An 18,458-nucleotide genomic window follows, 5' to 3' on the forward strand; every position below is an offset into this window, starting at 1 on the left:
TGAACAGAGTGAAAAATAAAAGGAAAAACAGAGTGTAAACTGTGACACTTTTGGGATGAGGACAGTGGTTTAAGTGGAAGGAAAGTATTCAGGAATTATTGATTGATAATGAACCACTCTCTGGCTTGGGTGACAAGGTGAAAACTCACATTGTCCCATTCAATGACTTTGACAGAATGCCCTGTTTGTTGATGATCCTGCTGCTGACATTTTAACACACTATATTGAAGATCACTTACAAATGTCAGAAGATGTTGAGTGTTTTATGGCCTCAATGTGGCATGATGGTGGAGAATCCCATGATTGTTGATGGTAGCACATAACTACACATTGCCATAATGTTGGCAAGGGACTGCAACAATGGCTTGTTGGCCAATCAAGTTCCAGCCACTCCTACTTTTGGTCAGATTGAACCCAGCTACATCCTTATAAATATATCCATGTAGTCGTTCTAAGCCAAGAATCCAGTTGAAACACTGCATGCAAAATAAATATAGCTTTGATTTATGCTGTACAGTAGACTGCAGTACAATAGTCCCTCACTTATCACAGGGTTTACGTTCCAGACACCCCTGCGATAGGTGAAAATCCACAAAGTAGGAATGTTATATTTATTTTAGTATTTATATATATTTTAAGGCTTTATAAACCCACATCTCTTCACTTGAGTGACGAACATACTTATGGAGAATTGCTGGCGCTGCTTCTTCTTCACAAAAGAGCACAGCAAAAGAGAGCAGACAAACTGATGTTATGGTTACTGAGCAATCAGTGCCTGGGATACAGAGCACAATGCTCTGGTTGGTCACCTTCCATCAATCAGCCAATCATGTATTGTGTAGAATCCTACGTTGAAAACATGCGAAACAGTGAGTTCGCAAAAGTCGAACCATGTGGTAGCGAGGGACTATTGTATTGAACATATCTATACTGCAATCTTTGCTCCTTGACCCTCTCTGAGTTGTGGTAAAAGGGAACTACCATATGTACATTTACTTCATCTACATTCTGTTGCATTTTAGGACACGATCAATGGTAGAAAGTTGGACTCTAGGGGTGTAACAGTACACTAAAATCACATTTTGGTTCGGTTCAGTTTCAGGGAGGGCTCGGTTCGGTTAATTTTCGATACAAAAAAAGGCCAAAAATAAAGACTTACAAAATGTTTATTTTGAAAATATGCCAAGTAAACAATACATTTGTATAAAAATAAATAAAAGTGACCGATTTGGATGATATTTTAAATAAATGGCCCTCTTTACAATAAATAAACTATACTAACAATAATAAAAATCTTAATAAATACAATAACAGTCAGAACCAGAACAATAAGCAGCTACTGAAAATCCTTGAACCACTTTGGTTATGGTTGCCTGGCTGGGAGGAGTCGAGGGGAGACAGGACGGCCCCCAGAAACCATCTTAGCTTCAGCAAACTGATTGGTCCACTTAAGGAGTTTACTGCTTGGTGGGAAAACAGTTTACTGGAACTCCTCAGACTGACGAAGCCCTCAGAATACAGGGCGAAATGTCTCTATAAAAAAGAACTGTCCAGATGACCTGACTGAGAATTACTGGATTTGATACCTGGATGATTGAGCATGCACTTTGTTGTTTACTGAAAAAAACTTACTGATGAAGAAGACTCAGGCTATCTCGCTGACATCCTCAGACTGCGAGCAACACAAAGAAGTAAAAAAATTGAGTTAATAAAATAATTTTAAATTAAAAAGTTAATTAGATTATAATATTGTAATACAATAGCAATACCTCTTCTTGCATGGTCATCATTTCTGTTATGTGGTGGTTGACTCTCTCGCTCATCATCATCAATGTGGCAGGGCTTTAAATCTGGGCTCCAGGGCTTGTTGACAATATCAGTTTTAGCTTTTTCATAACGTGCTGCTACAATTTTTTGGCTGAAGTGTTGACGTGATGGGATGTCATAGGCAGCGGGGCTCAAGAACTTTAATCATATGCCTAAAGCTGGCGTATCAACAACAGAATATGGATGTGGATCCAGAGCTTTAAAAATTTGTACAGCTTGTGTTATTGCTTTGGACTGATTTGAATTACCTGATAAAGGTTGTTTAAATGCTGCTGTTATTGGTCTTTGCACCAAGCTGCTTTTCTTCTTTGTAGAAGAGACGTTCACATTTGGATGATGTCGTTTCAAGTACGTTAACAAGTTAGACGTGTTGCCTGCTACAGATCCAATCTCCATGAAACAACATCGACACACAGATTTGGATTTGTTCAATTGTCTTTTAACAAGAAAACAATAATGTTCCCAAACAGCAGACTGCAACGAGATGAAAGGTTTTTTTTAAAGCTCTGTTTGTTGCCTGCTAGGCTGCTAATGCTACGCGTGCAGCAAGACTATGCAACAATTAATAGCGCCGTGCTGAAACATGCTTTGGAACTTTAGTTCTGTGGCGCATAATCTCTCGTTAACAAAATTTAATGAGTGAAAAAATAACCAAAATGATACACACGTGGACCGAACCAAACATGCCGTACCGAAACGGTTCAATACACCCACATGTACCGTTATACCACTAGTGGACACTGATGATGCTTCCAAATTCACATGCTCTTCAATGAGTTTCTGCTGTATTTCAAGCAGTTTGATTGCATTGTTCTGACGAACCATGTCAACAATGAGAGTCTCCTGGTGTGGGGACTTTATCCTCCCCCATGAAGTGGCAGACTTGCGATTCTACTAAAAGAACATGCAGTTATCACAAAATACATGCAGTACTAGGCCTACAAAAATATTGGAAAATTCATGTAATGAAACATCTTTTTACAGGACTGTAATGAGTTGTACTATAAACATGTACGTAATGAAGAAAGATATTATCTGTTGTCTCTGAATCTTGGGGCTATAGTGGACATGGTGAATCTACTTAGGTTGGGCTGAACTTGAAGTCTCACTCCCTCAATGTCAAACCGTGGACAAGAACATGGTCTATGACAGTTGCCCATATTTCCTCTGAAATAAGTATTGTTTTTCTCATACCTCCTCTTTCTCTACTTATCTGATTGTTTCTATCCATAGTAAAACTCAACGTCCAGGGCTTCTTGTACTGGTTATATTGGTTTGTTCACATCATTAGCCACATGTGTGATCAATTTTGAGTTGCTATGTTTAAGTTGAGACACATGTGCATTATCTGAGTCTCACTTTTGCTACCTGTGCATACCATTATGCAAATCAAGTGCACCACAGTGCAAAATGTGTTTTAGTGTGTAAAAATATATTTGCAAGTTGTGTTTAACTAAGTGAAAAGTGCATAAGGTTATGCTAAAAATGTGACCATTTCAAGAAATGGGTTCAGGGCACTCAGCATTTGATTCAAACCACAGGGTTTAGTATTTTAGCAATTGAGAAAAATTGTAAGAAGGTAAAAACCTGCTGTTTGTGCTCCCTTGCTGTGTTGTCTGATAGGTGTGTTTGAAGTCAGCTGCAGAACAACGGACCACTTCTCAGCTGGCATGAGGCAATTTTACCAGGTGAACTTCTGCCCTAAAAATAAACTGACGCACAGATACTTTGAGCCAACCAGGACCGTGCAGTACTTCATCAGTTCTGAGGAAATAGAATGGGACTTCTCTCCTACACGAGACTGGGAGCTGGAGAGATACCAAACCATTGCAAAGAGCAGGTGAGTGAAGAGCAGTGTGGGGTGAGAACAGGTGAATGAAGGTGACTGTGAGATGGTGTGTTTTGGTTTGGGAGCTGAAGCTTGTGATTAGCTTCCTTACTTATTACTGTTTGCTAACAGGAACTAATTGATACGTGTCTCCCAGTCCAGGCAACGTCTTTGTGGGCAGAGCTGATGACAGGATTGGTTCCCGCTACATGAAGGCGGTGTATAGAGAATACACTGATGAAACCTTCCAGGTTTTGAAGACTCAACAGACTCACCAGGGTCCTTTTGGGATTTTAGGTAAGATCAACTCCTTCGTGTTGTTTTTACCTCATCCCCCAGCAATGAGATTTAAAACAACAGATGATAAAGATTATCTTCCACCTCCTGTAGGGCCAATTATCCGAGCAGAGGTCGGTGAGCAGATTGCCATTACGTTCAAGAACAAAGCCAGTCGGCCTTATTCTATCAGCCCACATGGAGTTAGGGCCACCGGGGCGCATGTTCCTGTCCAACCTGGTGAGAATCACATATAAAAATATTCATACAGTTTTTTTTTTTAATTCATGCTGTTGTTTTCTGATCAAGATACAAAATATAACTTTTATAAGCAGTTGGATTGATATTTGTTATCTTTTCTTGCTTTTAGGCCACATTGTTGAGCTGACATGGGATGTTCCTGAGAGCTCAGGACCAGGGCCCTCAGACCCTAACTGCATTCCCTATGCCTACTACTCTACTGTTGACTTCATCAAGGTACACCTCCCTTTTCTGCTGCAATATACTTCCAGTTTAATTTGAACAGCTGAAGCAGGCACCACTGAGCAGGTTTGTGTGCTTTTGTTTAGGATCTGAACAGCGGTCTTGTGGGGCCTCTGGTGATTTGCAGGCGTGGGACTCTGAGTTATGGGCCGGACAGATACAGGAGGGACACAGACAAGGAGTTTGCTCTGCTTTTTATGATATTCAATGAAAATCAGTCGTGGTACATAGATGATAATATCAGACATTATCTCGGCTACGACCCAGAAGCCTTCAAGAGAGATGACGGTTTTGAGGAGAGTAACAAGATGCACGGTGAGAGCTGGAAAGGATCGCTCTGAAAGAACAAAATATAAATGTTTCTTTTTAGAATTACATCAACACCAGTCTTGAGTCATGTCTGAAGTGTTCCTATAAAAGAGACAAGAGAAAAAATGCCCTTGTCCCAATTCTGTTAAACATTCGTCACTGAAAGTATTTCAGAAATCAGTTACTGACATTTCTGATGTGTGTCTTTTTTAACTATTTGTTGAAGTCATTGCATTTTATATTCATGCACAGTAAGCACATAATATTTAACTCTAATCCTTGTCAGAGCCAAAGTTGCAGTAAGTCATTCTATGCTCATACATTTATTTTTTTTTCCTGTCTGTCTGTTAACTACAGGAATAAATGGTAAAGTCTATGGTAACCTCCATGGACTGGAGATGATGCAAGGCCAGAAGGTTACCTGGTACCTGATGGGACTGGGCAACGAAGTGGACATACACACGGTTCACTTCCACGCCGAGACTTTCACTTACAAGGTTTGTTTGTGGTCACACTGGGCCTGAAGACCTTCTCTGTGCTCACAGAGGAAGATTTCCTAATGAAGGACATTTCCTCTTTGTTCCTTTTGTGATTCTGTGTGTATATGCGTATGTGAGTCAGACGGACGGTGTGCATCGTGCAGACGTGTTGGATCTGATACCTGGGACTTTCCAGACGGTGGAGATGGTTGCAGGGAACCCAGGAACATGGTTCCTCCATTGTCATGTGCATGATCACATCATGGCTGGCATGGAGACTGTGTTTACCATCAAAAGTACGTGTCAAAAATATTTTTTGTGTACATAGGAATGTGTCACATGCTGTGCATACTTAAACTGAAGGTCCACTTAAATAGACTTTTCTAATCTCTGACTCTTGTGTGTTTTCAATTCCAGAGAATTCCTCAAATGGTATGTAAAGTCTAATTTCCTCTGCAAACAGTGCTGCATTTATTCACACCTCACAATGTGCATTAAAGTTCCAAGTATTGTGCTTTTACATGAAAAATGGTTTAGGTATGTTTCATTTTCAGCAAACTTATTCAGAAGCCAATTATAGTCAATTTAAAGTGAGAGTAACTTTACAAACTTCCTAATCTGTTTGACTTCATCTGCACGTTGATAAAGAATTGATTTCTATAAAATCACATATTTTTATTTAAAATGTGCTTATTTCATATTGTGTGTGTGTGTGTGTGGGGGGGGGGGGGGGGGGGCAGCCACCACAATCATCTGAGGAAACTATGCTTTCTAGTTTTTATTTCGCCTAGAAGAATAATTTCCTTCAAGGTTTGGGGTGGACGGAGTTTAATCTACTGTGGCCATGACTCCCCACCCACTGCACCCCATGTCCATCACTGCACCTGGTGGTGGATTAAAAACTCACTCCGCACTGCCTCGGACAAAAATAAACCTTCCTGTGTTTATCTCCACAGTATATCTTCCACTATCTTGAATATCTTGCACCAAAAGCATTAAGGTTGACTTACATTCTCTGTTCAGTTCCATTCCAGATCAACATTCATCTCCAAAACTACAACCGTTCACTATTCAAATCCTTCAGATACAGGAGACATCGGAGTACCGCTTGTTTTATCTAGACTTGAATTACAAAGCAACACCTTGTGACTGTTTTGCCTCCAGCTGTCAACATCTGGAACACTTTCAGAAAAATACAACTAAAGCATGGAAAAGTACTGAGTAATAAACTGAGCTAGGGTTGTTCTGCTTACAGCACTATCATGCAGCTCAGTTTGTCTTTTAGAGCACTATGGAGGTCAAAGGTCAGACAGAAGATATTCTCTAGACCAGAGGTGTTCAAAGTGCAGCCTGAGGGCCACTTGCGGCCCTTGGAGTGATTTTGTGCGGCCCACAACTGCAGTGGTATGGTATCATTTCATATCACATGGTATGGAATGGTATCATTTTGGCCAGCAGGCTTAAGAGGTCGATGCAGACTTTCTGCAAATTAGTTGGTAATCCTTTTTTATATAATGTTTAGCTTTAACAGCAAAACAGATGAAAAACAATTTTCTCAAAATGAGCAATAATAAACAAAATACAAACATTTTGCAATAAACAACAATGTCCATGCTCAGTAATCCAGTTATACAGTTTCTTTTTTTTTTTTTTTTTTTGTGCTGAAACGTTTCACCTTCCATCCAGAAGGCTTCATCAGTCAAGGAAACACACAACACAAAACTGATTCTTCCCCAACAGCTTACTCCAAAGTGGAACAAACCAGTCCTGTCCTGTCCAGATAACCTGACTGAAAATTGTTGGACTTTGGCAATAATCTTTTTATTTTTACTTCGTGGTAAAAAGCATCAAAAACCTTTACTGATTTCCATCAGAAAGGAGACTTTTAGATAATAATTCATAAAACTTTGCTGAATATTTGTTGATAAAATAATCAAGAGGGAAATTGGACATTTTTAAATTACTATAAGACGGTATCATCTACATAAAAGTTGATCAATCGTATCAAACCTTTCATGAATCTGTTGTGGCGACTGACATCTGGATGATTTTTCAGAACTTCGATCAGCCTTTTGGGCCATCCATGGTCCAAAAGGCTGATCGACCCCTTTTAAAAGGACTCAAATTACACTTTTGTTTCTGTGAACAGACTAAAATGAACTTTCCAAACACAAGAAAACAACAAACATAGACCCAACAAATTAAATTAATCAAATTATTTTTTATAAAAAAAAAAAAGTTTGTCTTTATGAGGCTTTAACATTTTGGATCTACAGTTTTAAACTCTTTCTCCACCAAAATTAGTAAACGTTTGTCCTTTCTCCAAAATAGTGCTTACGTTGAGAGTGAAATTCACATTTTTGTGACCCGCCACGAGCCCCTTCGTCTTCGATAGTTTTGGCCCACATATGAAAAAGTTTGGGCACCCCTCCTCAAAGCCCGAGGAATGTTTTTGAAAGCGTTATCTGTCTTTGCTGAGTTAGTGCTGTCCACAGGAACATGTTATCATCCCGGTGACACTGGTGGCTCATGTAAATTTGCTGTTTTTACACGTTGATAAGAATTAAATGTTTTAGTTTTCCTTGTTAAATGATTGAGTTTATTTTGAAAACCATTTCTTTTAAAGCAAAATTAGAAAGTTTTGTGGTTTGTTCTTTTTTTTATTAACATAATTTTTTCTGCTGCAGGATCGAGGACCAAAGTCTCCTTTAGGACCTTGATGCTGGGTCTCCTGGCAGCTAAGATGCACCATTAAAACCCACCAACAGCTGATTGTGTTTGTGTTGAACCACACCAACGGACCTCCTAAGAAACCCACGTTTCTTTAACTTAAACAGAACACGTTCTGTTCTTGCACATAATGTTGTCATCAATATATGTTCCCATACGATGGTGAAATTGGCTCTCTGCATTTAACCCATCCACTTCCAGGTGGAGCAGTGGGCAGCTATTGAAAGTGCCCCGGGAGCGTGTTGTATGCAGATTTCACGTAAACAAACAAACAAAAAATAATAATAATAATCATCCATTAAATTAAAATCAAGATGTGGTTGTGCGTAGTGACTGTTTTAACTTTTTTTTAAAGAAAGAAAAAGCTTAATGTGAAGTCATTTTTTATTGTTTGCACTGAATCGATTTAATTTTTAGTAACATTTGTACCAGAAAAATAAATACAATTGTCATGATTGTGTTGAAACAGTATTTTTAAATATATATTTTATGTGATATTTGTCTGTGCAGGGTTGTCTTTTCACTGTGAAGTCATTTTCTTTTGTGAACAAGTATCACTCAACACCACAAGGTGGCAACCATCATATCAGAAAACTAACAGCAAGTTGCCATGGCGACAGGTCACTGAGCGTTTTTCTTATTTATCTCCATCAATTTGAAGACATTTCTCAGTACATTTTTAAACTTTTATGAGGAGCCATGATTCATGTTTGTCTCATGGAGCCCAGCAACATCTAAAGTTTTAAAATCTGCAGAATTATTCATTTTGTTTTTCTGTGTTTTCATCTACTACTTGAATAAAATACTGTTACTACTCTGTAAAATATTGTGTAGTTCATTAAGTAAAATGCATGTTCAGTATGGCTTTAAATGTTGGAGGTGTACCAATAAAAGAAATGTTTTGTTTTTTTACATCATTATCCCTCAAGCGTCATAATAGAAACAAGTTGTTTTGATTTGTGATTGAGCTTTAAAGCACTTTGAAACATTTTAGATGTAAGTTTTATTCTTGTAATTGCCACCAAAGGAGCTCTTAATGAGTGTTGGACAGATTTTGAGTAAATTTACTTATAGAACCTAATGTAGCTTTTTAATAAAAATTATGTTATATCAATTTAAATGATGTTAAATATTAAAAAATTGTAAAATTGTGGGTAACGGGTGGGAAATTATTAAAATGGTGTATATCCAGAAATCCAGGCTGTGTGCTTATTCACACAAAATGTGCAGATCAATAATGATGGAATAATTGTCAATTTAGAATAGAATAGAATTCAACTTTATTGTCATTGCACATGTCACAGGTACAAAGCAACGAAATGCAGTTTGCATCTATCCAGAAGTGCTTAGCAAGAAAAATTAATCGGTAGATATATATAGTACAATATACAGTAAGTTGCTTTGAATATGCTATAGGTATATACAGTTTGTGAGTGTACAGACTATGAACAGGTTATAATATGAAGGGGTATAAACAACTATATAAAAGAAAATATATATATAAGTATGTGAGTACTTATGAACATTAGGTAGTACTTTGTAAATTATGTGTACAGTTTGTACAGTAGTGGGCTAACAGATGAAAGTGCAGTTGGTGGTGTTACAGTCCATATGTTGTTGTTGTGTGTATGAGAATACAGACCGTTGTTGTTCAGATGTCAGGAGGCAGAGTTCAGGAGTGTGACAGCTGTGGGGAAGAAGCTGTTCAGGTACCTGGTGGTTTTAGTCCGGAGGCTCCTGTAGCGCCTCCCAGAGGGCAGGAGGGTGAAGAATCTGTGTGTTGGGTGGCTGAAGTCTTTTATGATTTTCCTAGCCCTTTTCAGACACCGCTTCCTGTAGATGTCCTTTATGGCAGGAAGTGGGGCTCCGGTGACGTGTTGGGCGGCTTTCACCACCCTCTGCAGCGCCTTCCGGTTTAAGGCAGAGCAGCTCCCATACCAGACTGTGATGCAGTTGGTCAGGATGCTCTCAATGGTGCAGCGGTAAAAGTTCACCAAGATTTCTGAGGACAGGTGGTTCTTCCTCAGAGTCCTCAGAAAGAAAAGACGCTGGTGAGCTTTCTTGATCAGTTTGGAACAGCCGGTCATCCAGGTGAGATCATCGGAGATGTGGACACCCAGGAACTTGAAGCTGTTCACATGCTCCACCACTGTCCCCTTGATGTAGATGGGTGGATGTGGGCCAGTGTTCCTCCTGAAGTCCACGATGAGCTCCTTAGTCTTCTCAGTGTTGAGCAGCAGGTTGTTGGTGTCACACCACTCAGCCAGACGAACCACCTCCTCCGTATAAGCGGTCTCATCGTTGTCTTTGATGAGGCCGACCACCGTGGTGTCATCTGCAAACTTAATGATGGTATTGGAACCATTAACAGGTTTGCAGTCATGGGTGAAGAGGGAGTAGAGGAAGGGACTCATCCCACAGCCTTGTGGTACACCGGTGTTAATAGTGATGGTAGATGAGCAGTGGTTATCCAGCCAGACATGTTGGGGTCAGTTGGTCAGAAAGTCCAGTAACCAGTTGCCCATGAGGGAACTGATGCCCAAGTCTGTGAGTCTTGTGGTGAGTTTTGAGGGGATGACTGTGTTGAATGCTGAACTAAAATCTATGAACAGCGTCCGGGCATAGGTGTTTTTGTTATCCAAGTATGAGAGAACAAAGTGCAGCGCTATGGAGACAGCATCCTCTGTGCTCCTGTTCTGGCGGTATGCAAATTGGTGGGGGTCCAGGGTGGGGGGGGGAGACAGGATTTGAGGTGTACTAGGACCAGCTGCTCAAAACACTTTGCGATGATAGAGGTGAGGGCTACCGGATGGTAGTCGTTGAGTCTTGATGGTTTTGAGTTTTTGGGTATCGGGATGATGGAGGTGGTTTTGAAGCAGGTCGGTACCACAGCACGGGCCAAGGACAGGTCGAATATGTCCGTCAGTACTCCTGCCAGCTCCCCAGAACACGCTCTAAGAACACGTCCAGGGATGCCATCAGGACCTGCAGCCTTGTGAACTATAATCCTGCTCAGCGCCGCTCCTACATCGGTGGGGAAAAGAGTCAGTACTGGTTGGTGGTCTGGAGACACATCTGCCTTAATTGTAGTTGTTGGGTTCCCTCTCTCAAAACGAGCATAGACATTGTTGAGCTCATTGAGGAAGGAGACATCAGAGGAGATGGGGGAGGGGTTGATGGCCCTGTAATCTGTAATGATCTGGAGTCCTTGCCACATACATCGGGGGTTGAAGTTTGAGAAGTGTTCTTCTATCGTTCCCTTGTAGTGGTGTTTGGCCTTTTTGATGCCCTTCTTCAGCTCAGCCCTGGCTGTACTGTAGGCCTGTGTATCCCCTGACCTGAAGGCAATGTTGCGGGCCTTCAGCAGTAGACGTACATCCCGATTCATCCAAGGCTTCTGGTTGGGGTACATGGTGATCCGTTTCTGGGTGGTGACACTGGGTATGTTTACATGGACATAAGTAACCGGATCAAATGGCCGGTCGGAATAAAAGTGTGTCATGTAAACACTCTGTTCGGGTTATTTTTTTGTGTATTCGGCGCGATCCGATATAATTTGTGATCAGAACGAAATGGGTGGTTTACGCCGATCCGTAATCCGATCGGTGCGCATGTAAACGCTTTATCTGTTCGTTTTTATCTGATCGTGAAAAACTGACCTGACTGCGCATGTGCGACTTTGCCATTTCCGCCTGGCTAATGCTAATAATATTAGCATGTCAGGGGAGCAAAACTGGCCGGTGAGCGACACAACATTTCTACAAGAAACTTTGAAAGAGCTCAAAATGATCTGTATTACCTGCAGCTCAGTCAGGGAGTGCAGCAACGTCTCCACCATCATTAAAACTTGGCGTGGGTCCATTTTGGGTGCTCAGGTTTGTTTACGTTCACCCCGGAAGTAGAACTTCTTCTTCTGTGTTTTTTTTTTAGGAGAGTTTACCACTCTGCGCATGTCAGTACTGCTGTTCAGAACAAAGCCCGCTGCATGTAAACGCTCGTCATGAACAGATTGTGCCCATGTAAACGATACATTTGAATTATTCAAACAGAACACATTTCAATCCGGTCAATGAATTCTGCGCATGTAAACATAGCTACTGTCTATAGTGGTGGAGATGTGGTCCAGCACAGATGAGGCGTACTGTTCCAAGCCTGTGTGAGTGAACATATTCCTATCAGTGTTTTTGAACCGGTCCTGGAGCTCAGTGTCTGTCCCCTCTGGCCACACTTTTATTGTCCTCACAGTGGATTTCACACGTTGGATGAGTGGTGAGTACCGTAGGTGAGAGGAAAATGCAGAGATGGTCCGATTGTCCAATGTGGGGGATGGGTGTTGCTTTGTATGCTCCAGCCAGGTTGGAGTAAACATGGTCCAAAGTCTTGTCCCCTCTGGTGTGTCAGGAGACATGTTGGTGGAATCTGGGGAGGACTGTCTTCAAGTTGGAGTGGTTAAAGTCACCAGCAACAATAAAAGCAGCCTCAGGGTGTTTGGTCTGGTGTTTGCTAATGGCTGCATTAAGTTCTTTCATAGCCAGCTTAGCATTAGCATCCGGGGGGATATACACTGCAGTGAGTATGATGGAAGTGAGTTATCTGGGGAGGTAATAAGGTCTGCATTTGACCATTATAAACTCCACATTAGGTGAGCATTGTCTCTCGGTAGTAGCAGAGTCTATGCACCAAGCTTCATTAATATAAATGCACAAACCTCCACCTCTGGTCTTGCCTAAGTCCTCAGTTATCCTGTCGGCTCGGTGTGTGTGGCGTCCTGCTAACTCAATAGCATTGTCCGGGCAGCTGTTGTTTAACCATGTTTCAGTGAAAATCATGACGTTTGAGTTCATAATCCACCTGTTGTTGGTGATGGAGAGCCGTATTTCATCCATTTTGTTTGCCAAAGAACGGACATTGGTGAGGAAAATGCTGGGTAAGGGCAGCCGGTGTGGTGTAAGTTTTAGCTTAGCCCGTAGTCCTCCTTGCTTACCCCGCCTTTGTTTACGTTCTCGGCGCCGTCTGCGTGTACTTCCGCCTGGCCTGGAGGAGTAAGCAGCCTCTGGTGTTCTGGAGATCTCTGGGATGAGTCGGGGACAGGGGACGCCGTGATGGAGGAGCAGGTGAAACAGGCCCATTGGTTCCGCCTTCACCGAGCTCTGGAGGGACAGACGAGTCGGCTCTGAGGACAGATATTCTGGCTTTAATTAAATCTGAAGTCATAGCGATAATTGAGATGGAAATAAGAGTGGATCTGACAGATGATTTCAATTTTATTACAAGCAAATTGCAGGCAGTCTGAGCAGAACTTGCTAACACCACTGCAGGCCTCAGAGCAGAGTTTGACCGTGTTAAACTGGATGTTTCGGAGAACAAGAACAGTCTCTTTATGCACGGATTAAATAGAGAAACTCTGTGGGACAATGAAGGAGTTGAGGAGTGAAGTCGATGGGCTTAAAAAACAGTTTGGATCCGTGGAAAGAAATATGAGACGTGACAATATAAGAATTATTGGACTTTCTGAGTTGGCAGGTGAATGTACACCCACGATGATAGCGAAAATGCTAGTGGAAGCCCTAAAACTGAGCAAATTATAATAATAATATAATATTATAATAATTATAATAATAATAATATAATAATAATAATAATAATAATCATTTTATTTAAAAAGCGCCTTTCATGACACCCAAGGACACTTTACAGTAAGAACAAAGATCAACAGGAATAAAGAATATAAAATACATAAAGAATATAAAATACATACAGAATAAAAAATGCGTAAAGAATATACAATACATACAGAATATAAAATGCGTAAAGAATATAAAATACATACAGCAGAGTTAAGGATAAGCGAGTCTAAAGAGATGTGTTTTCAGAGCAGTCTTGAATATAGAAAGAGAGGTGGTGTTTCTTAAGTCAGGGGGTAGAGAGTTCCAGAGATGAGGAGCAGAGCAGGTGAAGGCCCTGCTCCCCATGGTGGAGAGGTGGGCAGAGGGTACATGGAGGTGTAGTGAAGAGGAGGATCTGAGAGAGCGAGAGGGGGTGGAGATGTGTAGGAGGTCAGATAGGTACGGAGGGGAAAGGTTGTGGATAGCTTTAAAAGTGAGAAGAAGAATTTTGAAGATGATGCGTGATTTAACCGGGAGCCAGTGGAGCTGCTGCAGGACTGGAGTGATGTGGTTATAGGAGGAGGTTTGAGTGATGACACGGGCAGCTGAGTTCTGGACCAATTGTAGCTTCTGGAGAGATTTGTTGGGGAGGCCATAAAGAAGGGAGTTGCAGTAGTCAATCCGAGAAGTCACAAGACTGTGAACAAGGATAGCTGTGGAGCGGGGTGTGAGAGAAGGGCGGAGACGGTTAATATTTCGGAGATGGAAATAGGCAGACCGAGTGACATTGTTGATGTGTGAAGTGAAGGAGAGAGTGGTGTCGAGGATGACACCAAGACTCTTGACCTGAGGCGAGGGGGATAGCAGGGAGTTGTTAAGGGGGATGAGAAGATTTTCTGATTTTGAAAGAGAGTTTTTGGTACCGATAAGAATGATTTCTGTTTTGTTACTGTTTAGTTGTAGAAAGTTGTTGGAAAACCAGTGATTTAGCTCATTGAGACAGTCAGTGAGGATGGAGGGTGGGTGGGTGGAGTTTGGTTTTGTTGATAGGTAGAGCTGTGTGTCATCAGCATAACAGTGAAAATGGACACCAAATTTACGGAAGATGTGACCTAGAGGAAGGAGGTAAATGATGAAGAGGAGGGGTCCGAGGACAGAGCCTTGGGGGACACCCGTGGAGACGGGGGAAGACTGGGAATGAAAGGATTTGAGCTGAATGAATTGAGTGCGGTCAGAGAGATATGATTTGAACCAGTCTAACGGAGTACCCGAGATGCCAATGGAGGTTAGTCTGTTAAGGAGGATAGAATGACAGATTGTGTCGAAGGCAGAACTTAGATCCAGTAAAATGAGGATAGACAGAAGAGCAGAGTCAGCAGCAAGAAGAAGGTCATTAGTTATTTTTATTAGAGCTGTTTCTGTGCTATGGTGGGGGCGAAAACCAGATTGGAACTCTTCATAAATGTTATTGTTGGATAGGTGAGAGCGAAGTTGACTAGCAATGGCTTTTTCAAGAACTTTGGAAATAAAGGGCAGATTAGAGATTGGACGAAGATTACTGAAGTTGGTAAAGTCAAGACCTGGTTTCTTGATGATGGGGGTGATGGCCGCAGATTTGAAAGCTGTGGGAACAATGCCAGAGGTTAGGGAGGAGTGGATGATGTTAGTGATGATGGGGAGCAGAGACGGGAGACAGGATTTTACAAGAACTGTGGGAAATGGATCAAGCTGACAGGATGAGGACTTAGACTTGCTGATAATGTCAGCAATGTCATCAGCAGAGGGGAGGGAGAAGACAGAGAAGGGGAGGGAGGGAGGGGGGGAGTTCAACATCGATGCTGGGGGCGGTATTTGGTCCAAGGTGTTTATGAATTGAAAGAATCTTTTCATTGAAATAAGACATCAGAGAGTTGCAAAATTCTGTGGAAACCATGTGAGAGGGTAATGAGTTAGGAGATGAGACTGAAGGAGAGAGAACACAATCTTTGAATTGCCAACATTGGAACTGATGATGTCAGAGAAGTAGCTGGATTTGGCTTGAGAAATACTGTCCTTATACTGGATGACGTGGTTCGCATAGAGTTCCTTGTGAATTGAGAGACCGGATTTCTTATAGAGTCGCTCCAACCTCCGACCTTTGGATTTCAGAGAACGGAGTTCTGGAGTGAACCAGGGTGCAGAGTTGCCACTGATTGATCATGTGTACTGGACACCGGGTAGAAGAGGCTCAGATGGAGGTCCAGGAGTTATGGTGGCCAGGCTTCATTATCATCAAGAATGTGTGGAAATATTACAGTGGGCGCACAGAGGTGGCCAGCTCCACTTCAAAGAATCAACCATATTCATTGCAGCAGATTACACCCCAGCGTGGCGAGGGCATGAGCAGCGTTCACGGTGGCGAAATGACTCCTGCGTAACAGATCGGGGGTCCGGTATGGTCTTCTTTTTCAGGTACGACTTCGCATCACACATGGAGGGATGGAAAATATTTGTCGAATCCATTAAAGTGACGGAATACATCAAGAAAAATATTCCAGCAACAGGCAGCGAGGATCAAAATAAACCACAGGACCGGCCTCTCTCAATCAACAATTTTTATAAACCTGTTTGATTTAATATTTGACTGTGGTCCTTTGATGATAAATCATTGACACAACTTCACAAGCAATAAATAATCAAAATATAAAACAAACAAATACATTATAATATGGCAACATACGAAGACTCAGAGTTTAAAATATACAATGTTGAAGATGCGATTGATACAAATTTTTTCCCTGAAATACAAGACTGTGAATATTATAATGAAGAACAGTTTAATGACATCAATATAACTAATGGAGGTCTCTCTATTATTCACTTTAACAGTAGAAGTTTAAATGCAAATATATCCAAAATAACAGATTATTTAAAACAGCTAAACAGAACCTTTACAATAATAGCACTGTCGGAGACGTGGCTCAACGATGAAAACACAACTTATGTTCACATGGAAGGGTATGAATTATATCATGTGAACAGAAGCAACAAAAGAGGTGGTGGAGTGGCTCTATTTGTTAAAAATGAAATAAAATGTAAATTAATTAATGAAATGTCAATAGTTGTTGATAATATCATGGAAATAATAACAATAGAAATAATAAACAAGAATGATAAAAACATATTAATAAGTTGTGTATATCGATCTCCAGGATCAAATATAGAAATATTCACCGATAAAATCGTACAACTATTGGACAAGAGTTTTAATAAAAACATTTTTTTGTGTGGAGACTTTAATATTGACCTGGGAAATAAAACAGATTCAAATAACATCAGTACATTTACAAATTCATTGTATAGTTTAAATCTTTATCCGTTAATATCAAAACCAACAAGAATTACAACTCATAGTGCTACAATAATCGATAATATTTTCACAAATGTAACAAATGGGGATGTGATTGGAGGTATTTTAACGAGTGATTTGAGTGATCACTTACCAGTTTTCATGATTTATAAAAATGATCAAAGCATTACAAAAGAAATTACAATTAAGGAAAAAACAATAAACACATCAAAAAAAGCAATGGACAAATTAAAAGATGATTTACATAAACAAAGCTGGAAAGACGTGTATGCTGATGATGTGAACAGATCATATGATGGATCTCTGTATGAAAAGAATTGTGTGCAAAATAATTGTACAAAGAGAAATGTTGTTGACCAACCATGGATGACGAAGGGTTGAGAAATGCTTGTAAAAAAAAGAATTATTTGTATACATGTTTCTTGAAATTGAGAACACAAGAGGCTGAAGAGAAATATAAGAAGTATAAAAATAAATTAGTAGCGATTATAAGGAAACACAAGAAGGAATATTATAGTGATTTATTAAATAAAAGCAATGGTGATATGAAAGCAACATGGCAAGTAATAAATAGTGTTCTGAAAAGTCATAAAGCAAAAACAGGTATTTCACAATATTTTTTGAAAGATGACAATGAAATCCATGATGAAAATGAAATTGTAAATGGATTTAATCGTCATTTTGTGAACATTGGATCAAGCCTTGCAGCTAAAATACCAAAAGTAGACAATAATGTGAACCATTCAGTTATAGGTTGTGACAACAGTATTTTTCTTAATGGAACTGACAAAGAAGAAATAATGAATGTAGTAAAAAATCTTACAGATAAGAGATCAAAAGACTGGGTGGACATGGATATGATGTTTGTAAAGGACATAATGAGTTATGTTATCGAGCCGTTTACATATATTTGTAATTTATCATTTTCAAAAGGAATATTTCCAGACAATATGAAAGTAGCTAAGGTAGTTCCTCTCTTTAAAAATGGTGATAAATGTGTGTTCAATAATTATAGACCAATATCCTTATTACCACAATTCTCAAAAATTCTAGAAAAACTGTTTGTGACCAGATTAGATAAATTTATTACTAAACAAAACATTCTAAGTAACAGTCAGTATGGGTTTAGAGCAAAAAACTCTACATCAATGGCTCTCATGGAAATAATGGAACAAATAACTACTGCTGTCGATCAAAAACAGTATTGTGTTAGTATTTTTGTTGATTTAAAAAAAGCATTCGATACTATTGACCACACTATTCTCCTTGAAAAATTAAATAAATATGGTATAAGAGGACCAGCATTACACTGGGTATCTAGCTATTTAAAAGATAGGAAACAGTTTGTACAAATAAATGGTGTAAGATCTGACTTGCGCAATATCACTTGTGGAGTTCCTCAAGGCTCTGTACTTGGACCAAAGTTATTTATTTTATATGTGAATGACTTAGTGAATGTATCAGGACTCCTCAAATGTGTCCTTTTTGCAGATGACACCACATTTTTTTGTTTGGGTAAAGATGTAAAACGGATGTTGGAACTGATGAAGACAGAATTTGATAAAATACAA

At 40.1% G+C, this 18,458-nt stretch overlaps 1 protein-coding gene across 1 annotated transcript in view; it reads left to right on the forward strand.

Annotated features, from left to right (window-relative positions):
- LOC119420021 (ferroxidase HEPHL1-like) overlaps positions 1-7,965 on the forward strand; it is a 30,540-nt gene extending 22,575 nt beyond the window's left edge. Inside the window, exons 13-21 of the mRNA XM_037687390.1 lie at positions 3,451-3,667; positions 3,813-3,952; positions 4,046-4,171; positions 4,302-4,408; positions 4,501-4,729; positions 5,081-5,220; positions 5,345-5,498; positions 5,620-5,634; positions 7,890-7,965. Coding sequence (XP_037543318.1) covers positions 3,451-3,667; positions 3,813-3,952; positions 4,046-4,171; positions 4,302-4,408; positions 4,501-4,729; positions 5,081-5,220; positions 5,345-5,498; positions 5,620-5,634; positions 7,890-7,957 — 1,196 coding nt within the window. The 3' untranslated portion in view covers positions 7,958-7,965. The remainder of the gene's footprint in view (positions 1-3,450; positions 3,668-3,812; positions 3,953-4,045; positions 4,172-4,301; positions 4,409-4,500; positions 4,730-5,080; positions 5,221-5,344; positions 5,499-5,619; positions 5,635-7,889) is intronic.
- Positions 7,966-18,458: the final 10,493 nt, after the last annotated feature.

The sequence above is a fragment of the Nematolebias whitei genome, chromosome 14 (assembly GCF_014905685.2).
Source record: "Nematolebias whitei isolate Nwh7 chromosome 14, NemWhi1, whole genome shotgun sequence".
NCBI classification, from domain to species: Eukaryota; Metazoa; Chordata; class Actinopteri; order Cyprinodontiformes; family Rivulidae; genus Nematolebias; species Nematolebias whitei.